This window comes from Oryctolagus cuniculus, chromosome 2 (assembly GCF_964237555.1).
Source record: "Oryctolagus cuniculus chromosome 2, mOryCun1.1, whole genome shotgun sequence".
Taxonomy (NCBI): Eukaryota; Metazoa; Chordata; class Mammalia; order Lagomorpha; family Leporidae; genus Oryctolagus; species Oryctolagus cuniculus.
In genome coordinates, this window is record NC_091433.1 from 197,793,141 (window position 1) to 197,813,190 (window position 20,050).

Genomic DNA, 20,050 nt, shown 5'->3' on the forward strand with positions numbered 1-20,050 from the left:
CCACTGCCAATAGTCCTGTGAGGCAGTGTAGCACACAGTGTAGCACACTGCGAAAATGGAGGCTCAGGAAGGTGAAACCATTTGCAGAAGCTCACGTGACTGATGGGTGGTGGAGCCTGGTGCAAACCCTGACCCGGCTGGCTCCACACCTGCCGCCTCCCCACCACACACTCCTAGTTCAGTTTCTCCCAGCCACCTCACCAAGCTGGGGATGGGAGGAAGCTCTGCTTCTGTCTCTGGTCCTGTGCCCACTGGCAAGGTGGCCACTCTTCCTCCAAGTCTTGGGTTCCCCATGCATCAAGGACGGCTGGAACTTTTAGGGCTATTATTCTTACGGCCCCATTTCTACAAGGACCAGTTGTACACTTGCTGCTGTAGATGCGGCTGTCAGAAGCTGCCATGACCAGCTGTGACCGCTGGGAAAAGCATGATGTGTGATTATCCCCACCCGACCATTAAGATCATGGAGATAGTACATAACCTTTGTAGAGTGTCGCAGGGCCAAAAAAGTAACAGGGCTTAAGTCCTTGAAAGCTAAAGGCCTTGCTCTCTCCTCCACTCCCCCAGCTGACTCCCTGGGTGCCAGATGCCACATCCGTCTGTGGACCCCTTCCTCCCCAAGTCCCCCAGATTCCAGAAGCCTGCTGAACCCATTCCCACACCTCTAGTCTAGGCTGGGGCCAAGACCCCACACCCACCACTGAGCACTGAGAGAGGCTGTCTAGGCCGTCCTCGTCCACCACCTCCTGCCTCAGGCCCTACCCTCACCAGCACTGGCATCCCTGCCTGTGAGCCTCAGAGCAGCTGCTGCCACCCTGCCCCTTCTGAGTAGGAGAGAGGAGGAAGGAAGAAAAAGGCAGGGAAGGAATTCCTCAGAGGTTTAAATGGAGAACATCAAAGCTGGCATACGCACCCCATTGAGTGTGTGGGTCCTTTCATCTAGCAGAGAGAGAGAGAGAGAGAGAGAGAGAGAGCTAAAAATGGAAAGAGACTATCTGACGTTAACCCTGCATTTGTGAATGGCCAATGTGTGTGCTACGATGCTCCGTAATCCACAGTTCCATTGCTAGGAACACAGACCAGTCAACAGGAACACCAACTACACCCCAGACCGTGGAGCACGTGTTTGCAGGAGGGCAGGGTGGGAGCCTCAAGGGACTCACAGTCCAGATGTGCACAGGCAGGCGTGGTCAGGAAGCTGGCAGAGGAGGACTTCCCACCATCATCTCAGATGTGCCTTTGTGAGCGTCTGAGGCCCAACGTGGACGCTCCAGTCCACTTCAAGAACAGGACATCCAAGGACAGACACATTGAAGAGAAGCAGTTTCACCTGGCCTGGGGCACCTCCTCCCCAAGGTGGCACAGCTCTGTGCCCACAGAGACCCCTGGCTTGCAATTCTTCCCCACGGGGGAAGTGAGAGCACAGGGAGTGGGCATGCATCCAGCTCTCCCAGCCAGGCAGGACACGGCTCAAGAGGTCCACTTCCTTCTTGTCCCACCCAGGTTACTGAGATGGTCAGTGCAGCTGCGTGGCTGGGAGAGGCAGAAGGGAAGAGACAGCATGGCCCCTGCCCCTGCCCTGGAGACTCCGCCGAAGGCACACCCACAAGCCACTCGGGATGCCTCGCCTGCGGACCCACACCAGTTGGATGCCAGGCACCTGAAAGCCCCACAAGCTTCATCCCTCCCTCCCCCAGCCCAGCTCCCCAGGGGCACCGTCATGGACAGTGAGTGCAAGCATCTTGCCCAGAAAGATGGTCTGCCTGAGCACGACTGGGAACGGCATGCAAATGAGGAGCTCTCCACACCTGGCCCAGCTTTGCGGAGTCAACAGAAGTTGTACAGTCTTAAGCATCCACCCCAGGGGACAAAGCTGTGGCGGAGCAGGTAAAGCTACCGCCCGCAGTGCCGGCATCCCATATGGGCACCGGTTCAAGTCCCGGCTGCTCCACTCCAATCCCACTCTCTGCTATGACCTGGAAAAGCAGCAGAAGATGGCCCAAGTCCTTGGGCCCCTGCATGCACACGGGAGACCCAGAAGAAACTCCTGGCTCCTGGCTTTGGATCAGTGTAGCTCCGGCTATTGTGGCCTACTGGGGAGTGAACCAGTGGATGGAAGACCTCTTTCTACCTCTCACTCTCTCTGCCTCTCCTTCTCTCTGTGTAACTCTGACTTTCAAATAAATAAATAAATCTTTTTTAAGAAAAAATGAATCCACCTCCAGAGGGCAGTGTTGTGGTGTAGGAGATTAAGCTGCGGCTTGGCACTGCATCCCATATTGGAGTGAAGGTTCAAGTCCAGCTGTTCTGCTTCCAATCCAGCACATTGTTAATGCACCTAGGAAGACCATGGATGACAGCCCAAGTACCCGGAACCCTGCCACCCAAGTAGGAGACCTGGATGGAGTTCCTGGCTCCTGACTTTGGTCTGGCCCAGGCTTGGCTGTTGTGGCCATTTGAGGAGTAAACCAGCAGATGGAAGATCTCTCTCTCTCCCTCTCCCCCCCCCCCCCGCCTTTCCTTTTTCCTCTCTCTCTCGGTGTCTCTCCACCTTTCAAATAAATAAATAATTTTTAAAAGATTTTAAAATATATCATCAAGAAAGGTAATAGTTATATCATGGAAATCTCATAAGGAGAGGAGAGGGGAGGGAATGGGGAGGAACAGGGAGGGAAGGGGAAAGATGGAGGGGAGCGCAAGAGAGAGAACATGGAGAGGAGAGAGAGAAAACTTAAATAAATAATGGCTGAAGGTTTCCCAGATGTGAGAAAAGACATGGGCACCCAGGTACTTGGAGCTCAGAGGTCTTCAAACAGGTTCAACCCAAAGAAGACTTTACCAAGATGCATTATAATCAAACTGCCAAAACTGAGAGACAAAGATAATTCCGGAAGGAGAAGAGAAAAGGAACACCTAACGTGCAAGGGGCTCCATGAAGCTCCCGGGCCTCCCGGCCGCAGCCTTGCAGGCAGCAAGAGCAGATGACGCAGCCAGAGCACTGAGAGACTGTCCAGCAAGAGCACCTCAGCCAGCACAGCCTCCTGCAGACGCGAGCAAACAGACGCCAGGGAAACTCACACCTTCCAGGAAATGCTGAAGGAGTTCTCGCTGGGGCAAAAGGACCCCAAGTCAGGTTAAGCTGTGACCTGCGTCCCACAAGAGCACCAAGTCCAGTCCTGGCTTCTCCACTTCTGATCCAGCTCCCTGCTCATGAGTCAGGGAAGGGAGAAGTAAAAGATCGAGTAGTTGGACCCCTGACACCCGTACAGGAGACCTGGATTGCATTCCTGGCTCCCAGCTTTGGACCCATTTCAGCCCCAGTCATTGCAAGCACTTTAGGAGTGAACCAGCAGATGGGAGCTCTTGTGTGTTGTCTTTCATTCCCTCTCTCTCTCATTTTCTCCCTTTGTGACTGCTTCTCAAATTAATAAATATTTACAAAAATATACACAATAGAAAAATATGTACGGGCCGGTGTGTGGTGCAGCGGGTTAACGCCCTGGCCTGAAACGTGGACATCCCATATGGGCGCCGGCTTGAGACCCAGCTGCTCCACTTCCGATCCAACTCTCTGCTATGGCCTAGGAGGGCAGTAGAGGATGACCCAAGCAAAGCTCCTAGCTCCTGGCTTTGGATCGGCACAGCTCCTGTGGTTGCGGACAATTGAGGAGTGAACATTCAGATGGAAGACCTCTCTCTCTCTCTCTCTCTCTCTCTCTCTCTCTGCCTCTTATCTCTATGTGTAACTCTGACTTTCAAATAAATAAATGAAGGAGGAGGGAGGGGGAGGGGGAGGAGGGAGGGGGAGAAGAAGGAGGAGGAGAAGGAGGAGGAGAGGGAGGAGGAGGGAGGGGGAGGAGAAGGAGGAGGAGGGGGAGGAGGGAGGGGGAGAAGAAGGAGGAGGAGAAGGAGGAGGAGAGGGAGGAGGAGAGGGAGGAGAGGGATGAGGAGAGGGAGGAGAGGGAGGAGAGGGAGGAGGAGAGGGAGGAGGAGAGGGAGGAGGAGGAGGAGAGGGAGGAGGAGAGGGAGGAGGAGAAGGAGGAGGAGGAGGAGAAGGAGAAGGAGGAGTAGAGGGAGGAGGAGAAAGAGGAGGAGGAGGAGAAGGAGGAGTAGAGGGAGGAGGAGGGGGAGAAGAAGGAGGAGGAGAAGGAGGAGGAGAGGGAGGAGGAGAGGGAGGAGGAGAGGGAGGAGGAGAGGGAGGAGAGGGAGGAGAAGGAGGAGATGAGGGAGGAGGAGAGGGAGGAGGAGGAGGAGAGGGAGGAGGAGAGGGAGGAGGAGGAGGAGAGGGAGGAGGAGAGGGAGGAGGAGAGGGAGGAGGAGAGGGAGGAGGAGGAGGAGAAGGAGGAGAAGAAGGAGGAGGAGGAGAAGGAGGAGAAGGAGGAGGAGGGGGAGGAGGAGGAGGAGAAGGAGGAGAAGAAGGAGGAGGAGAAGAAGGAGGAGAAGGAGGAGGAGGGGGAGAAGGAAGAGAAGGAGGAGGAGAAGGAGGAGAAGGAGGAGGAGGAGGAGGAGAAGGAGGAGGAGGAGAAAGAGGTGAAGGAGAAGGAGGAGGAGGAGAAAGAGGTGAAGGAGAAGGAAGAGGAGGAGGAGGAGAAGGAGGAGGAGAGGGAGGAGGAGAAGGAGGAGGAGAGGGAGAAGGAGAAATAAATAAATAAATCTTTTTTAAAAATTATTACATCAAAAAGATAAAACCAGAAGAATAAAAGTGTAGGGTTTTCTTTTTTTTTTCTTTTTAAAGATTTATTTATTTATTTGAAAGGCAGAGTTACACAGAGAGAGGAGAGGCAGAGAGAAAGAGAGCTGTCTTCCATCTTCTGGTTCTCTCTCCAAGTGGTTGCAACAGCTGGAGCCACACTGATCCGAAGCCAGGAACGAGGAGGTTCTCCTGGGTCTCCCTGGTGGGTTCAAGAGCCCAAGGACTTGAGCCATCTTCTACTGCTTTCCCAGGCCACAGCAGAGAGCGGGATCAGAAGTGGAGCAGCTGGGATTCGAACCAGCGCCCATATGGGATGCTGGCTCTGCAGGCTACGTACCTGCTACACCACAGCGCCGGCCCCTGCAGGGTTTTTATAAGCAATCTACGTTCAGTTTAAAAGATTATTATAACTGTTTACATAAACTTTGCTGTAGCAACGAATCAAAACCTTTTGGGCCTATGTTGCGGTGCTGTGTATTAACCCACCGCTTACAATGTCTGCATCCAATATCAGAGTGCTGATCTGAGTCTCAGCTGATCTGCTTTCAGTTCATCTTCCTGCTAATGCACCTGGGAAGGAAGCAGAGGATGGCCCAAGTGTTGGGCCCCTGCTACCCATGTGGGAGACCTGGGTGGAAGTCTTGGCTCCTGGCTCCAGCCTGGCCCACACCTGGCTATTGCAATCATTTGCAGGGTAGAGGGGGGATGTGAAACAATGAATGGAAAAATCTCTCTATTTTTTTTTTAAAAAAGATTTATTCATTTATTTGAAAATCAGAGTTACACAAAGAGAGGAAAGGCAGAGAGAGAGAGAGAGGTCTTCCATCTGCTGGTTCACTCTCCAATTGGCTGCAACAGCCAGAGCTGTGCCAATCTGAAGCCAAGAGCCAGGAGCTTCTTCCAGGTCTCCCACACAGGTGCAAGGGCCCAAGGACTTGGGCCATTTTCTACTGCTTTCCCAGGCCATAGCAGAGAGCTGGATTGGAAGTGGAGCAGCAAGGTCTTGAACCGGTGCTATATGGGATGCCATCACTTCAGGCCAGGGCATTAACTCACTGCACCACAGTGTCAGCCCCAAATCTCTCTCTCTTTTTCTTTTAAGATTTTATTTTATTTATTTGAAAGGCAGAGTCACAAAGAAAGAGGGAGATAGAGAAAGAGAGTTCTTCCATCCACTGGTTCACCCCCCAAATGGCTGCAATGGCCAGGGCTGGGCCAGGCTGACTCTAGGAGCCTGGATCTCCATCCAGATCTCCCATGTAGAGTGTCAGGGGCCCAAGTACTTGGGTCATCTTCTGCTGCTTTTCTAGGCCATTAGCAGGGAATTGGATCAGAAGTGGACCAGCCGAGACTCAAATAGGTGCCCATATGATATACTGGCATTGCAGGCAGAGGTTTACCTGTTGCACCACAATGCCAGCCCCAGATCTCTCTTTCTCTTTATTGCTCTTTCTCTGTCTCCTTCCCTTCTTCCTTCCCTCCCTCCCTCCTTCCCTATCACTCTGCCTTTCAGATAAACTATAGTAGACACATATAAGATCAGGAGAGAGGAATCACCACTACAGAAAATCATCAAACCACAAAGGAAGATAGTAAAAAAGAGAGAAACAAAGAATCTATAAAGCAGCCAGAAGACAATGTTTAAATGACAATATTAAGTGATTGACTGATAACTACTTTACAAATAAATGAATAAAATTCTCCAACAAAAAGGTGTACAGTGACTTAATGGATTAAAAAAACAAAAGTTTTCAACTACATGCTGCTTATAAGAGACACGTTTCAGCTTTAGGGTCTCACGCACAGGGGCTAGTGTTGTGGCGCAGTGGATTAAGCCACCGCCTGCAGCACAAGCATCCCATATGTCCAGCTGTTCCCCTTCCACTCCGGCTCCCTGCTAATGATCTGGGAAAAGCCTCAGAAGATGGCCCAAGTGTTTGCCTCCTGCCACCCATGTGGGACCTGAAAGAAGCTCCTAACTATGGCCTGGCCCAGCCCAGCCCTGGCCATTGCAGCCACCTGTGGAGTAAAACAGCAGATGGAAGATCTCTCTGTATCTGTCTGTCTCCTCTTCTCTCTCTGTAACCCTGACTTTCAAATAAATCTCTTTAAAAAAAATCTCAGGTATGGACTGAAATGGAAGGAATAGAAAAAGAAATTCCATGCAAAAGGGAGCCAAAATAAGCGTGGTAATAAACTAACATCACACAAAATAGAGCCAAGTCAAAAACTATAACAAGAGACAAAAAGGTCATCATATAATGACAAGGAGTCAGTTTTTCAAGAGGATGTAACAATTATAAACATGCATACATCCAACACTGGAGCACCTAAATGTGCAAAGCAAATCTTAACACATCTGAAAGGAGAGACAGACAGCTACACAGTAACAGCAGGAAACTTCATCACCCCTGTCAGCAATGCACAGGTTACCCATGCAGAATGAGAAAACACTGGCTGAAAACTACACTTAGACCAAATGGACCTAACATCTAACAGGTGCTCCACCCAGCAGCAAATACACCGTCTTCTCAAGCTCACAAATAGATTGTATGTTATGTCACAAAACAAGGCTTAACACATTTACATAGCCGGCGCCGTGGCTCAATAGGCTAATCCTCCACCTTGCGGCGCCGGCACACTGGGTTCTAGTCCCGGTTGGGGCACCGGATTCTGTCCCGGTTGCCCCTCTTCCAGGCCAGCTCTCTGCTATGGCCAGGGAGTGCAGTGGAGGATGGCCCAGGTGCTTGGGCCCTGCACCCCATGGGAGACCAGGAAAAGCACCTGGCTCCTGGCTCCTGCCAGGATCAGCGCGGTGCGCCGGCTGCAGCGGCGGCCATTGGAGGGTGAACCAACGGCAAAAAGGAAGACCTTTCTCTCTCTGTCTCTCTCTCTCACTGTCCACTCTGCCTGTCAAAAAAAAAAAAAAAAAAAAAAACACATTTACAAAGATGGAAGTCATCTTCAATGATACGAATTTAGAAACTTAGAAACCTGAACAGGAGGAAAACTGGAAATTTCTTAAATATGAGGAAATTACATAGCATCCTCCTGAATAACCAATGTCAAAGAAGAAACCAAAAGGAAGTTGAAAAATGCATATTGAGACAAATGAAAATGGACACAAAATTTGAAAGATAACGTGGGAGATGGCAAAAAGCACACTGAGAGAGGGGCTCATAGCAATAAATGCTGACATAAAGAAAAAGATCAGCTTTCCACAACACAATCTTACTTTGTACCTTAAGGAACTATAGAGAGAGAAACAAACCCAGCCCAAAGTTAGCATGAAGGAGGACGTAAGAGCAGAGCATACAGAGAGAATAGGGAAAAACAGCAAATGTCAGAAAGCTAAGAGCTACTTTTTGGAAAGATTTTTAAAAGGACAAGTCTTTAGCTGGACTAACTAAAAGAAAACACTCAAATCAGAAAGGAAAGAGGTGACATCACCCTGGACACCACAGAAATGCAAGACTGACGTGAGCGGTTACGCCTCAAAACACTGGATAATCTACAAGAAAGGAGTAAATTATTAGAATCAGACAACATAACAAGACTGAAATGGAGAAACAGAAAATCTGAACAGGTCAATAATGAATGAGGATATCGAATCAGTAAACAAAAATCTCCCGTTTAAAAAAGAAGAAATCCAGGACCTTATGGCTCATGGCTGAAATGTGCCAAACACTGAAGCAGGAATTGATGGTAATCCATTTCAAATTCCTCTAGGGCCGGCGCCGCGGCTCACTAGGCTAATCCTCCGCCTTGCGGTGCCAGCACACCGGGTTCTAGTCCCGGTTGGGGCGCCGGATTCTGTCCCGGTTGCCCCTCTTCCAGGCCAGCTCTCTGCTGTGGCCAGGGAGTGCAGTGGAGGATGGCCCAGGTGCTTGGGCCCTGCACCCCATGGGAGACCAGGAAAAGCACCTGGCTCCTGGCTCCTGCCATCGGATCAGCGCGGTGCGCCGGCCGCAGCGCGCCGGCCGTGGCGGCCATTGGAGGGTGAACCAACGGCAAAGGAAGACCTTTCTCTCTGTCTCTCTCTCTCACTGTCCACTCTGCCTGTCAAAAAAAAAAAAAAATTCCTCTAAAAAACTGAAGAGGAGGGGATGCTTCTGAACTCATCTCACAATGCCAGCATTTCCAATACCTGCGCCAGGCAAGCACGCTACCAGCAAAGAAAATGCAGACCGACACCCCTGAGCAGAGAGACGCCAAAGACCTCAACAGAACACTAAGAAACCAAATTCTACAACACACTGAAATGCTCCTGCCTCATGACTGGCTGGCGCCTGTCCCTGGAAGACAAAGATGCTTCAAGAAACACGGATCGATAAATGTGAGGCACCACATTAACAGGATAACAGGTAAAAATAATAAGATCATGTCAATAGTGCAGAAAAGCACTTAACAGGATGCAGCATCCTTTTACGATGGCATAGCTTTGGTTACATACACATGACAGGACCATAGCTCAGCACAGTCGCGACCGCATATGACAAGCTCACAGCTGACATCTGCGCTGGCAGAAAGCTGAAGCTTTTCCTCTAAGTTCAGGAACGGGACTCACACTTACCACCTCTATTCAACTTAGTACTGGAAATGCCATCCAAATCAAGTAAGCAAGAAAAAGAAAGAAAAACATTAACATTACAAAAGAAGAAGTGAAATTGTCTCTGTCTGCAGAAGACATGATCTTATCTGTAGAGAGACTATGCCAAAAAAAAAAAGAGAAAATAAACATATCCAGTAAATTTGTAGGATACACAATCAACATACAAAAGTCAGTAGCATTTCTGTATATTAATAACAACTATCTGAAACAGAAATTAAGAAAATACTCTCATTTACTATAGCATCAAAAGGATTAAAATATTTAGGAGTAAATTTAACCAAGAAAGTAAAAGAAGAAGAAGAAAACATAGAGGCAGGATTCCCTGACAGTAGCCTTGGCAATGACTTTTTTGGATATGACACCAAAAACACACACAACCAAGAAAAAAATATTAGCAAGTGGGGCTGGATCAAGCTGAAAAGTGAACAGCAGAGGAGACAATCCACAAAATGAAAAGTCAACCACTGAAATGGGACAGCCACGTATTTGCAAGCCACGTATCTGATAAGGGGTTAGCATCCAAAGTATATAAATAACTCACACACTTTCGTAGCAAAAAAAAATAGGTAATCCAATTTTAAAATTAACAAATGAGTTGAAGAAACCTTCTTTGAAAAAAGATACACAATTGCCAACAGGTACATCTGTGTGTATGTGTGTGCATGCGTGTGTGTGGGTGTGTCTCCCTCTCTCTTTCTCTGTCAATCTGCCTTTCAAATAAATAAATATTTTTTAAAGCCAAAAGATAAAAAGTGTTATAATGTAGAAAAAAAGGAACAAGTGGGCCGGCGCCGCGGCTCACTAGGCTAATCCTCCGCCTAGCGGCGCCGGCACACCGGGTTCTAGTCCCGGTTGGGGCGCCGGATTCTGTCCCGGTTGCCCCTCTTCCAGGCCAGCTCTCTGCTGTGGCCAGGGAGTGCAGTGGAGGATGGCTCAGGTGCTTGGGCCCTGCACCCCATGGGAGACCAGGAAAAGCACCTGGCTCCTGGCTCCTGCCATCGGATCAGCGCGGTGCGCCGGCCGCGGCGGCCATTGGAGGGTGAACCAACGGCAAAGGAAGACCTTTCTCTCTGTCTCTCTCTCTCACTGTCCACTCTGCCTGTCAAAAAAAAAAAAAAAAAAAGAAAAGAATAAAAGGAACAAGTGTACATTGTAGTAGGAATGTAAATTAGCGCAGCTATTAAAAAGATCATGGAGACCCCTCAAACAAATAACCAAAAAACCCACTAAAAATAAAGGATTTAGGGCTGACGTTGTGGCAGAGCAAGTTGAGCCACTGCCTGCAACACCAGCACCTCAGATGGACGCCAGTTTGAGCCCTGGCTGCTCCACTTCTGATCTAGTCCCCTCTACTGTGTCTGGGAAAGCAGTGGAAGATTGCCCAAGTGCTTAAGCCCTGCCACCCCCCTGCTGTGGCCATTTAGGGAGTTAAGCAGTGGACAGAAGACATATCTCTCTCTCCTTCTGTAACTCTGCCTTTTAAATTAATAAATCTTAAAAAAAGACCCTAAAAATAGAAATACCCTATGATCCCGCAATCCCACTATTGAACACATACCCATAAGAAATGAAATCATTGTGTTGGTTTCATTTCTGTACTCTTGTGTTCACTGCAGCCAAGATAGGGAGCACTCTAAGTGTCTGTCACCTGACGAATGTATAAAGAAGATGTGCACACACAGGATGGATTATTATTTAGTCTTTACAAGAAGAAGAAGGGCCGGCATTGTGGTGCACCGCTTGGAACGTCCCCTGGAGACCTGGATGCAGTTCTCGCTGTCATAGGCATTTGGGGAGTGAACCAGCAGAGGGGAGATTCTCTCTCTCTCTCTCTCTCTCTCTCAGTCTCTCTCTCTCTCTCTCTCTCTGCTTTTCAAGTAGATGAAAATAAATAAATAAGCAAGCACTTTTAAACATAGAACATCCCATCAACTGTGACGCATGGACAGACGGGAGGACATCGTGTTCAGTGAACTAAGCCAACACTGGAACACAAACGCCATCCGCTCTCACATCGCCTGTGGCATCCAAAACAGGCAAAATCACAGAGTGGAGGGTGGCTGCCAGGCGCCAGGCATAAGGAAGGGAGAGAGATGTCCACCAAAGGGTAGCACACACTGCCCAGAAGGGATCACGTCAGACTTACTCACAACGCTGGTGTGACACAAGAACAAGAGAACACACCACAAAGGAAGAGAGGAGAACATGCACTTCCTGCCACCGGCCCAGGCTGTGCTCCTCCGGTCTCCCCGCCTGGCAATGCTGGCTGGAACCCTTGCCATTCTAAAGCCACGTGTGCATCCACAGAGCTGTAAAATTGGGATGAAGGGCGCCTCCAGGTTGCCTGAGCATAGCTCATCTCGAGGTACTTGGTGTGGAGCTGACCACAGAGCTGACCTGCTCCAACATGGGCATGCCACAGTGCAGCCTTGCTAAGAGAGAGCACGGCAGTCATTGTGTGGCAGGGGGCAGCACACGCCCCAGGTGTCTGAGAGACATCAGCCAACCAGCACTTGTGCTTGCAGGTAAACCTGTCATCAACACACCAAGCCACAGGGTAGAGCTGCCTTGAAAAAGAGCGCTCACAGCGTAAGCGCAATACGTGTTCATTGCGGGAAATGTTAAAAATACAGAAAAGAATGCAGAAGAAAATGCAAGTGTCAGTAATCCTGCAGTCCAGAAACACTGACCACTGACACTCTATTTTCCAGCCTTTTGCCATGCCTTATCCTACTTATCCTGGTAGTCAGCTCCCTGTGTGCTCTCGGCTCCTGCTTCCTTCATTTGCAGGACACCACACCGCGGTCAGCCCTCTTCTCACAGACCACCTCCAAGAGAAACCGTCCTAAACTCCTGTGTAGCTGTTCCCCTGTTCAGTAATCAGGTAAACCCCCTTACATTAACCTGCTCTGCAGAGCACCGGGACCCCACACCAGAGCTGCTCGTTTCGGCAGCATTGATGCCAGAGCCCTGTAGGATCCAGCATTTGTCGTCTCCCGGGCTGGCTGGGCTCACACAGGAGGCACAGCTGTTCTGACAGTCAGCCGTGGGTATCAGACACCCAGGAAGATGACTTCACAGCATGAAGGAAGCTTACGTCTGAATTGAGCTTTACATTTAAGAAGTACAACATAAACAAAATCACTAGAATTACAACAAAAAAATCACAACAAAGGGAAATGGAATACAATAAGTGGGGGGCGGTGCTGTGGTGTAGCGGGTAAAGCATCTACCTGCAGTGCCGGCATCCCATATAGGCACTGGTTCGAATCCCAGCTGCTCCACTTCTGATCCAGCTCTCTGCTATGGCCTGGGAAAGCAGTGGAAGACGGCCCAAGTCCTTGGGCCCCTGCACCTACATGGGATAGCTGGAAGAAGCTCCTGACTCCTGGCTCTGGATCAGCACAGCTCCGGCTATTGCAGCCATCTGGGGAGTGAACCAGCAGATGGAAGACTCTCTCTCTCTCTCTCTCTGCCCCTGCCTCTCTAACTCTGTCTTTCAAATAAATAAATCTTTAAAAACAAAAAAAGAATACAATAAATAAGTGGCTAACTCCAGATCATTTTATTATGGAAGATTTTCCCATCACTTTTGTATTTTTTTCTACCATGCTCACATTACTGTTCTATGTTAGAAAAATTGGAAAAAAGAAGTTTCATAACCCATCCCAAACTCAGCCCTACATTGCCCATGGCTTTCTGCCTCAATTCACCCTCACTGGATCCACTTGCGTCTCCATCACTGGGCTGTTAGGGGCCCCATCCAGGGCTGAGACTTGCACGGCTTTGTGTCCCTCCCCAAGTGCTCAGCACCCAGCAGACACACAGTGCAGAAATCACAACAGCAAACAAGGCCGTGAGTTAGCTCCTGGCCCAGCTCTCCTATGAGGAGATCCAGAAGATGCAGCAGGCACGTCTGTAGTCACCATGACTCGCACTTGCTTTGACAAGGAGCACCCGAGGTCGGGGGTGACGAGAGGGAGCAATGAGAGCCTGGATGACAGTGATGAAGATGCCGGCGGGAGGAGATGCGAGTGCAGAGCCCACAGCCACGTGAAATGGGGTCATCCCAGAGCTCCAGCAGCAACGCCCTGAAGTGAGCTCACAACCGTGGAGAGCAGGGAGGATCCACTCCTGGGCTGAGTATGAACTCTGCCAGCCCAGGAAACAGGAGCACCCCTTCCATGGCCGTGCGTATCTCACAATTAGGCAGCACATTGACGTCTGTAAGTTTAGTCGTGGAGTAGAAATAACAGGCACTTTGCATTTCTAAGAGACTTTCCGTGAAGCAGGAAGCCGTTGCCCCATCCCTTTGTGTGGTTGACAAAACACCTGGCCGTCTAGACCTCCAGCCCCTCAGTGCCCTCTGCTCGCCCTGGCCAGGTCACTGGCTCTGCCCTGGCACAGCCGGGCATGCTGGCGTCAGCTGGGGTCCTGGGAGCCAGCCCACCTGCCTCACTCACCCACCATCCGCTCAAAGCAGGGACAGCACTCCCGTGAGAAAGTCAACGGCTGATCTCAGAGGGTGCAAACCCCAGCCTTTGTTAAGTTCTTCATTCCACACCTAGCAACAGATTTTCTAGAGAAATATTCAGAGATATGAGGGGGCTTCTCAAAGTTTATGGGAAATGGAATTAAAAGCTCAAATGGATTCTCCACGGACTTTCTGACGCTCCCTTGGATGTACAGAAATACCAGTAAAAAAGAAGAGAAGGATCCCAGAAACGGTTTTCCAAAAAGACAGAAAATGAAAGCCCAAGAAAACAAGCAAAACACGAGAGGAACACAGGTGACTCCGACCCTAGCTCATCCCTAACAGGAGAGCAGCACAGGAAGCCTGTTCCGGAGAGCAGCAAGGGGCAGAGGGGGGCTGTTAGCATCCGGGACCCCAACACTGTAAGCCAGGGGGAGGGGGAGGGCAGTGAGGGGCAGAGGGGGGCTGTTAGCATCCGGGACCCCAGCACTGTAAGCCAGGGGGAGGGGGAGGGCAGTGAGGGGCAGAGGGGGGCTGTTAGCATCCGGGACCCCAGCACTGTAAGCCAGGGGGAGGGGGAGGGCAGTGAGGGGCAGAGGGGGGGCTGTTAGCATCCGGGACCCCAGTGCATTAAGCCCAAGTTGGAGGGGGATGGGGGAGCTGTTAGCATCTGGGACCCCAGTGCACTAAGCCAGGGGTTGGGGGGAGGGCAGTGAGGGGCAGAGGGGAGCTGTTAGCATCTGGGACCCCAGCACTGTAAGCCAGGGGGAGGGGGAGGGCAGTGAGGGGCAGAGGGGGAGCTGTTAGCATCTGGGACCCCAGAGCTCCAAGCCCAGGTTGGAGGGGGATGGGGGAGCTGTTAGCATCTGGGACCCCAGTGCACTAAGCCCAGGTTGGAGGGGGATGGGGGAGCTGTTAGCATCCGGGACCCCAGTGCACTAAGCCAGGGGTTGGAGGGAGGGCAGTGGGGGGTGGGGAGCTGTCAGCATCTGGGACCCCAGCACTGTTAGCCGGGCAGTGAGGGGAGCAGAGCCTTGTGCTTTGCCTGTTGGGGAGGAAAGGATTCAGCCCGTTGGGAGGACAATTGTGCAACGTCACCAGGATCTCCAAAGCACACGCTGGACGTGACCACAACGCTGCGAGGTGTTTATCTTCCAGCTACGCTCACATGCATGAACCATGGCCTGCGTACAAGGCTATTCCTACAGCAAATGCCCAGGAAAACGTAAGCCACGCTAGACTCACAGCATGGGGACCCAGCTACTCCACAGAGGATGAGGAAGACCTTGTGTGCTGCTGCCCCCACCCTGCCCCAACACACACACACACATGTGCATGCACACATGCACACACATGTATGTGCACACAGAGAAAGCTGTGATGCACACATGCACAGAGAAAGCTGTGACACACACGTGCACACACACATGCATGTGCACACAGAGAAAGCTGTGACACACACATGTGCACACACATGCATGTGCACACAGAGAAAGCTGTGACACACATGTGCACACACACATGCATGTGCACACAGAGAAAGCTGTGACACACATGTGCACACACACATGCATGTGCACACAGAGAAAGCTGTGACACACACGTGCACACACACATGCATGTGCACACAGAGAAAGCTGTGACACACACACAGAGAAAGCTGTGACACACACATGTGCACACACACATGCATGTGCACACAGAGAAAGCTGTGACACACACGTGCACACACACATGCATGTGCACACAGAGAAAGCTGTGACACACACATGTGCACACACACACGCATGTGCACACAGAGAAAGCTGTGACACACGCACAGAGAAAGCTGTGACACACACGTGCACACACACATGCATGTGCACACAGAGAAAGCTGTGACACACACACGCACAGAGAAAGCTGTGACACACACATGTGCACACACACGCATGTGCACACAGAGAAAGCTATGACACACACGCACAGAGAAAGCTGTGACACACACGTGCACACACACATGCATGTGCACACAGAGAAAGCTGTGACACACACGTGCACACACACATGCATGTGCACATAGAGAAAGCTGTGACACACACATGTGCATGCATACACGCACTCACCCACACAGAGAAAGCTGTGGCACACACATGCATGTGCACACAGAGAAAGCTGTGATGTACACACACAGAGAGAAAGTTGTGACACACACGTGCACACACACACGCATGTGCACACAGAGAAAGCTGTGACGCACACACACTCACACAGAGAAAGCTGTGGCACACACATGTGCATGCACACATGCACACACACATGCATGTGCACACAGAGAAAGCTGTGACGCACACACGCACTCACACAAAGCTGTGACACACACACACATGTGCACACACACATGCACACACCCACACAGAGAAAGCTGTGGCACACACATGCACACACACATGCACACACAGAGAAAGCTGTGCAGGAGCCACTCGGGCACTCAGGTACCTTTCTCTCCCGTGGGGCCGACTCGTCCAGGCCGTCCTGGGGCGCCTTTGTCTCCCTTCTCTCCCGCATCCCCTGTGGAAGAAGGCACATCCATTTAGCGCCTGTCCTGGCCAGCGCGGGGCTCCAGTGTGCTGTGCAGGAGAGCAGCAGAAAGCCGTCACCCTGTCTGAGCTGCCCCAGTCTGGCCCCTCCCCCCAACACCCCACAGGGGCCCCCAGTCTCCCTGCCCTGCTCTCCCACCTGAGGCACTGACTGTGTCCTCTGCCCGGTGTCCCCTGGGCTGGCCCCCAGTCCGTCATTGGCCCAGAGACCCTCAGGAACTCCCTCTAACTGCAGGCCGCAGCCCACACCAACACTAAGAAGTGAAGCAGCCTCTCCCTGTGGCTCCCCACCAGCACCTGCTGATTCGGGGAAGGACAGACTCCCACAGGCGCTCCGTCAGCACCTCCCTCACCCAGCACACACTCCCGCCTGGCTGGGGCTCCCAGGGCGGGGCCTCCTGGACCAGGTGGGGATGCTGTCCCACGCCCAGGGCTTGGCTGACAGGTATAGGGCACGGAGCGGGGGCAAGTAGTGGAGACAGACAGAGAACAGGGAGGGGAGTCCTCGGTCTCCCCTACCGCCTCTCACCCACACTGAATGAGCATCGGTGGTCACTGCCCCTCTCAAGAGATACAGACGTCCACCAGTGGCTAAGCTCACTCATAAGTAATGTGCAGTCTCCAAGGCCCTGCTCAGCAGGGTCTCCTCCTCCCCCCAGTCCAGCAAGGCACCAGCCAGACCCCATCTCTCACCTGACTCTCTCCACCATCTCTCTTTTCCCCCACGCCTGGGACCCTGCCCCACCCCACATCACCACTGTGTACTCCTCCTCCCACGAGGGCTGCAGAGGGCACATGTGTGGGTGGGAGTGAGTGTGCATGAGAGTGTGTGTGTGGGTGTGATGTGTGTGGGTACTTATCTGTAACATGCTTGCATAGTGCAGAGAGCGTGTGTGTGCATGTGAGTGTGTGGGGTGTGAATGTGTGGGTGGGGAATGTGATGTGTGTAGGTACTGACCTGTAACATGCTTGCACAGTGCAGAGAGCATGTGTGTGCATGTGAGTGCAATGTGTGTATGAGTGTGACTTGGTGAGATGCTCAGCTGAGACTACAGGTTCCCCAGCAAAATCCCCAAACCTGACCGTCTGGCCTAACGGAGGGTGCATGTGAACACAGAGGAAAGCAAAGGGCGAGGAGACAACACTAGAAGATGCAGCTGGCGCTCGCCAGAGTCACCCTGGGCCACTCTTGTCGGCCATCAACCACACATGGCCCCGCGTCTCCCAGTAGTTCTCAAATATTCCCTCTCATCTTTGGAAAAGAAAGGAAGCTGTTACAGCAGCAATACTTGGAGAAGTGAGGACAGTCGAACAAGAAGTACCACCCTGGAGACTCGCCAGAGGGTTGAGTACCAGCACGGTTAAGAAAAATAACAATGCCCAGGAGGGAACCAGCGAGCAGCAAGACCCTGAGTGTGCGCCAGGAAGCCAACAACCCTCACAGGCAAGGGCTGACGATGCAGCCGAGAACGGGAGCCTCGGGAGATCCTGGTCAGACAACTGACTTTGGAGATGAATCACTCTACAGCTAGGCTGAAAACAGAACAAAGACGAGGAGAAATTCATCAGGAGACGCGGAAGGGGAAGCGTTCACGGTGCGACACTGACAGCATCTGAAAAGGTTTGCTCGCCTGGCTCTGAGGTTATCAAGCTGAGCACTGAAGGAAAAACTGCAAATGCCAATCACTATCCATCTCACAGGAGCCCCAGGAGAGAGCAGGCACCTGCGGCCTCACGGTGGTGAAGATCCAATGGCTGTGACCTCGGGACTAAGGAAGCCACGGAAGAGCACAATGGAAGGGCTGCGGAGACCCAGACAACATCAGGGCGCTGACTTAGCCGTGTCACAGTGACACTGCCAGCCACCAGAGAGGAAAATGATCGCTTTAAAGATTTATTTATTTTATCTGAAAGTAAGAATTACAGAAGGGGGGAGTAAAGAGAGGAGGGGGAGAGGGAGAGAGAGACAGAGAGAGAGGTCTTCCATTTGCTGGATCACTCCCCAAACGGCCAGAACAGCCAGGGCTGGCCAAGCTGAAGCCAGGAGCCAGGAGCTTTATCCGGGTCTCCCACGCCGGTACAGGGGCCCAAGGACATGGGCCATCTTCCAGTGCTTTCCCAGGTGCTTTAGCAGGGATCAGTTTTCCCAGGTCCATTAGGATTGGAGCAGCCAGGACTCAAACCGGTGCTGTATGGAATGCTGGGACTGCAGGCGGCAGCTTCACCTACACCACAGCACCGACCCTCGTAAACGAGTCCTTAAGGACTGCATGTGTGTTGATGAGCGTTAGATTTTTCATGAGAATTCTCACTAACAACATGAAAGCTGAGAATAACATGAGGCACCAACTTCAACACGGAGACATTATTTAGATAAAGAAGCCAGCGATGTCTCCTGTGGGCGGGTTTTCAGCAAAGAGCTGCTGAACACTGAGTGGACAGAGCCAGCAGGGAGTAGAAGTGTTGCCAGAGAAAGGGCAGGAAGCAGGGTGTGCTGTGAGCTCCGGAGAGGCTGGCCCAGCAGGCAGGCCTGGGACTCCACAGTAAGGACCCCGGGATGGTGTGACCAGGATAGGGACAATGACCGCACCACTCAGCCGTGCACACTCAGGGACAAGGCGGAAGAAGGAGCTTCCCAGGGCATTTGTCGCCTCCTATCTGGCAGCCGTCTGTGCTGCCTCTCATCTCTCCCACTGGGCTGAGGGCTCCAGGGAGACAGCACTCATGGCTCAGCTCTGGGCCTCAAAGAGCCCCTGGAAGACAACCTGGACCAGGCAGGTGCTCAGTCAAGATTCCTGCAGAAGCTACAGTGAGCACGCCTGCCACACTCCTTCCATGTCTGCACACAGCCCTCAGTCAGTGGCATCATTTCACCTGGCATCCGCACCCCCCTCCACCATGTGAGCCGGGAGACACTCAGCCCCCGGAGAAGACACAGCAGTGCTACAGCCCCACACTTGACCTGAGTAAGTCTAGCACCACCCAACCATCAGTCCTCCACTGTCACTCACCCTGCTGCCCCGGGAAAGGGAGAGAGGGAGCGAGAGACAGACAGACAGACAACATGCCCACCAGCCTCTGCAACCTCTCCTGCATCCCACTGGTTGGATGGATCTGGACCCAGCAGAGACCAGGAGATGCCATGAGCACTGTACTGCAACCCACAGCCTTCCCTCGGGGAGGCAGGAGGGGGACAGGGCACTGACACCAGACCCTGTCACGAGTGGAGCCTGTGTGGCTTTCCTTGTATCTTTACATCCTCAGCTGGATTCTCTATCTGTGGGAGACCTGGATGGAGTTCCAGGCTCCTGGCTTTGGCCTGGCCCAGCCCCAGTGGTTGTGGTCATTTGGGGAGTGAACCAAGGGAACCAAAGGATGGAAGATCTGTCTCTCCCTCTCTGCCTCTCTCTTTTCAAATAAATATCAGCTTTTTAAAAGAACAAACATATAGTAAATACACAGAAACCATTTTTTAAAAGATTTATTAATTTTTTGAAAGTCAGAGTTACACAGAGAGAGAAGGAGAAGCAGAGAAAGAGGGAGAGATAGGTCTTCCATCTGCTAGTTCACTCCCCAGTTGGCCACAACAGGTGGAGCTGCACCTATCCAAAGCCAGTAGCCAGGAACTTCTTCCAGGTCTCCCATGTGGGTGCAGGGGCCCAAGGACTTGGGTCATCTTCTACGGGGCTTTC

General features: G+C 51.7%; 1 protein-coding gene across 4 annotated transcripts in view; it reads right to left on the bottom strand.

Annotated features, from left to right (window-relative positions):
* Nucleotides 1–20,050, bottom strand: part of COLEC11 (collectin subfamily member 11) — a 38,488-nt gene that overhangs the window by 10,048 nt on the left and 8,390 nt on the right. For all 4 annotated transcript variants that reach the window (XM_051833286.2, XM_051833287.2, XM_017350634.3 and 1 more), the window contains one exon: nucleotides 16,258–16,329. In XM_051833286.2, the coding sequence (XP_051689246.1) occupies nucleotides 16,258–16,329 (72 nt within the window). The remainder of the gene's footprint in view (nucleotides 1–16,257; nucleotides 16,330–20,050) is intronic.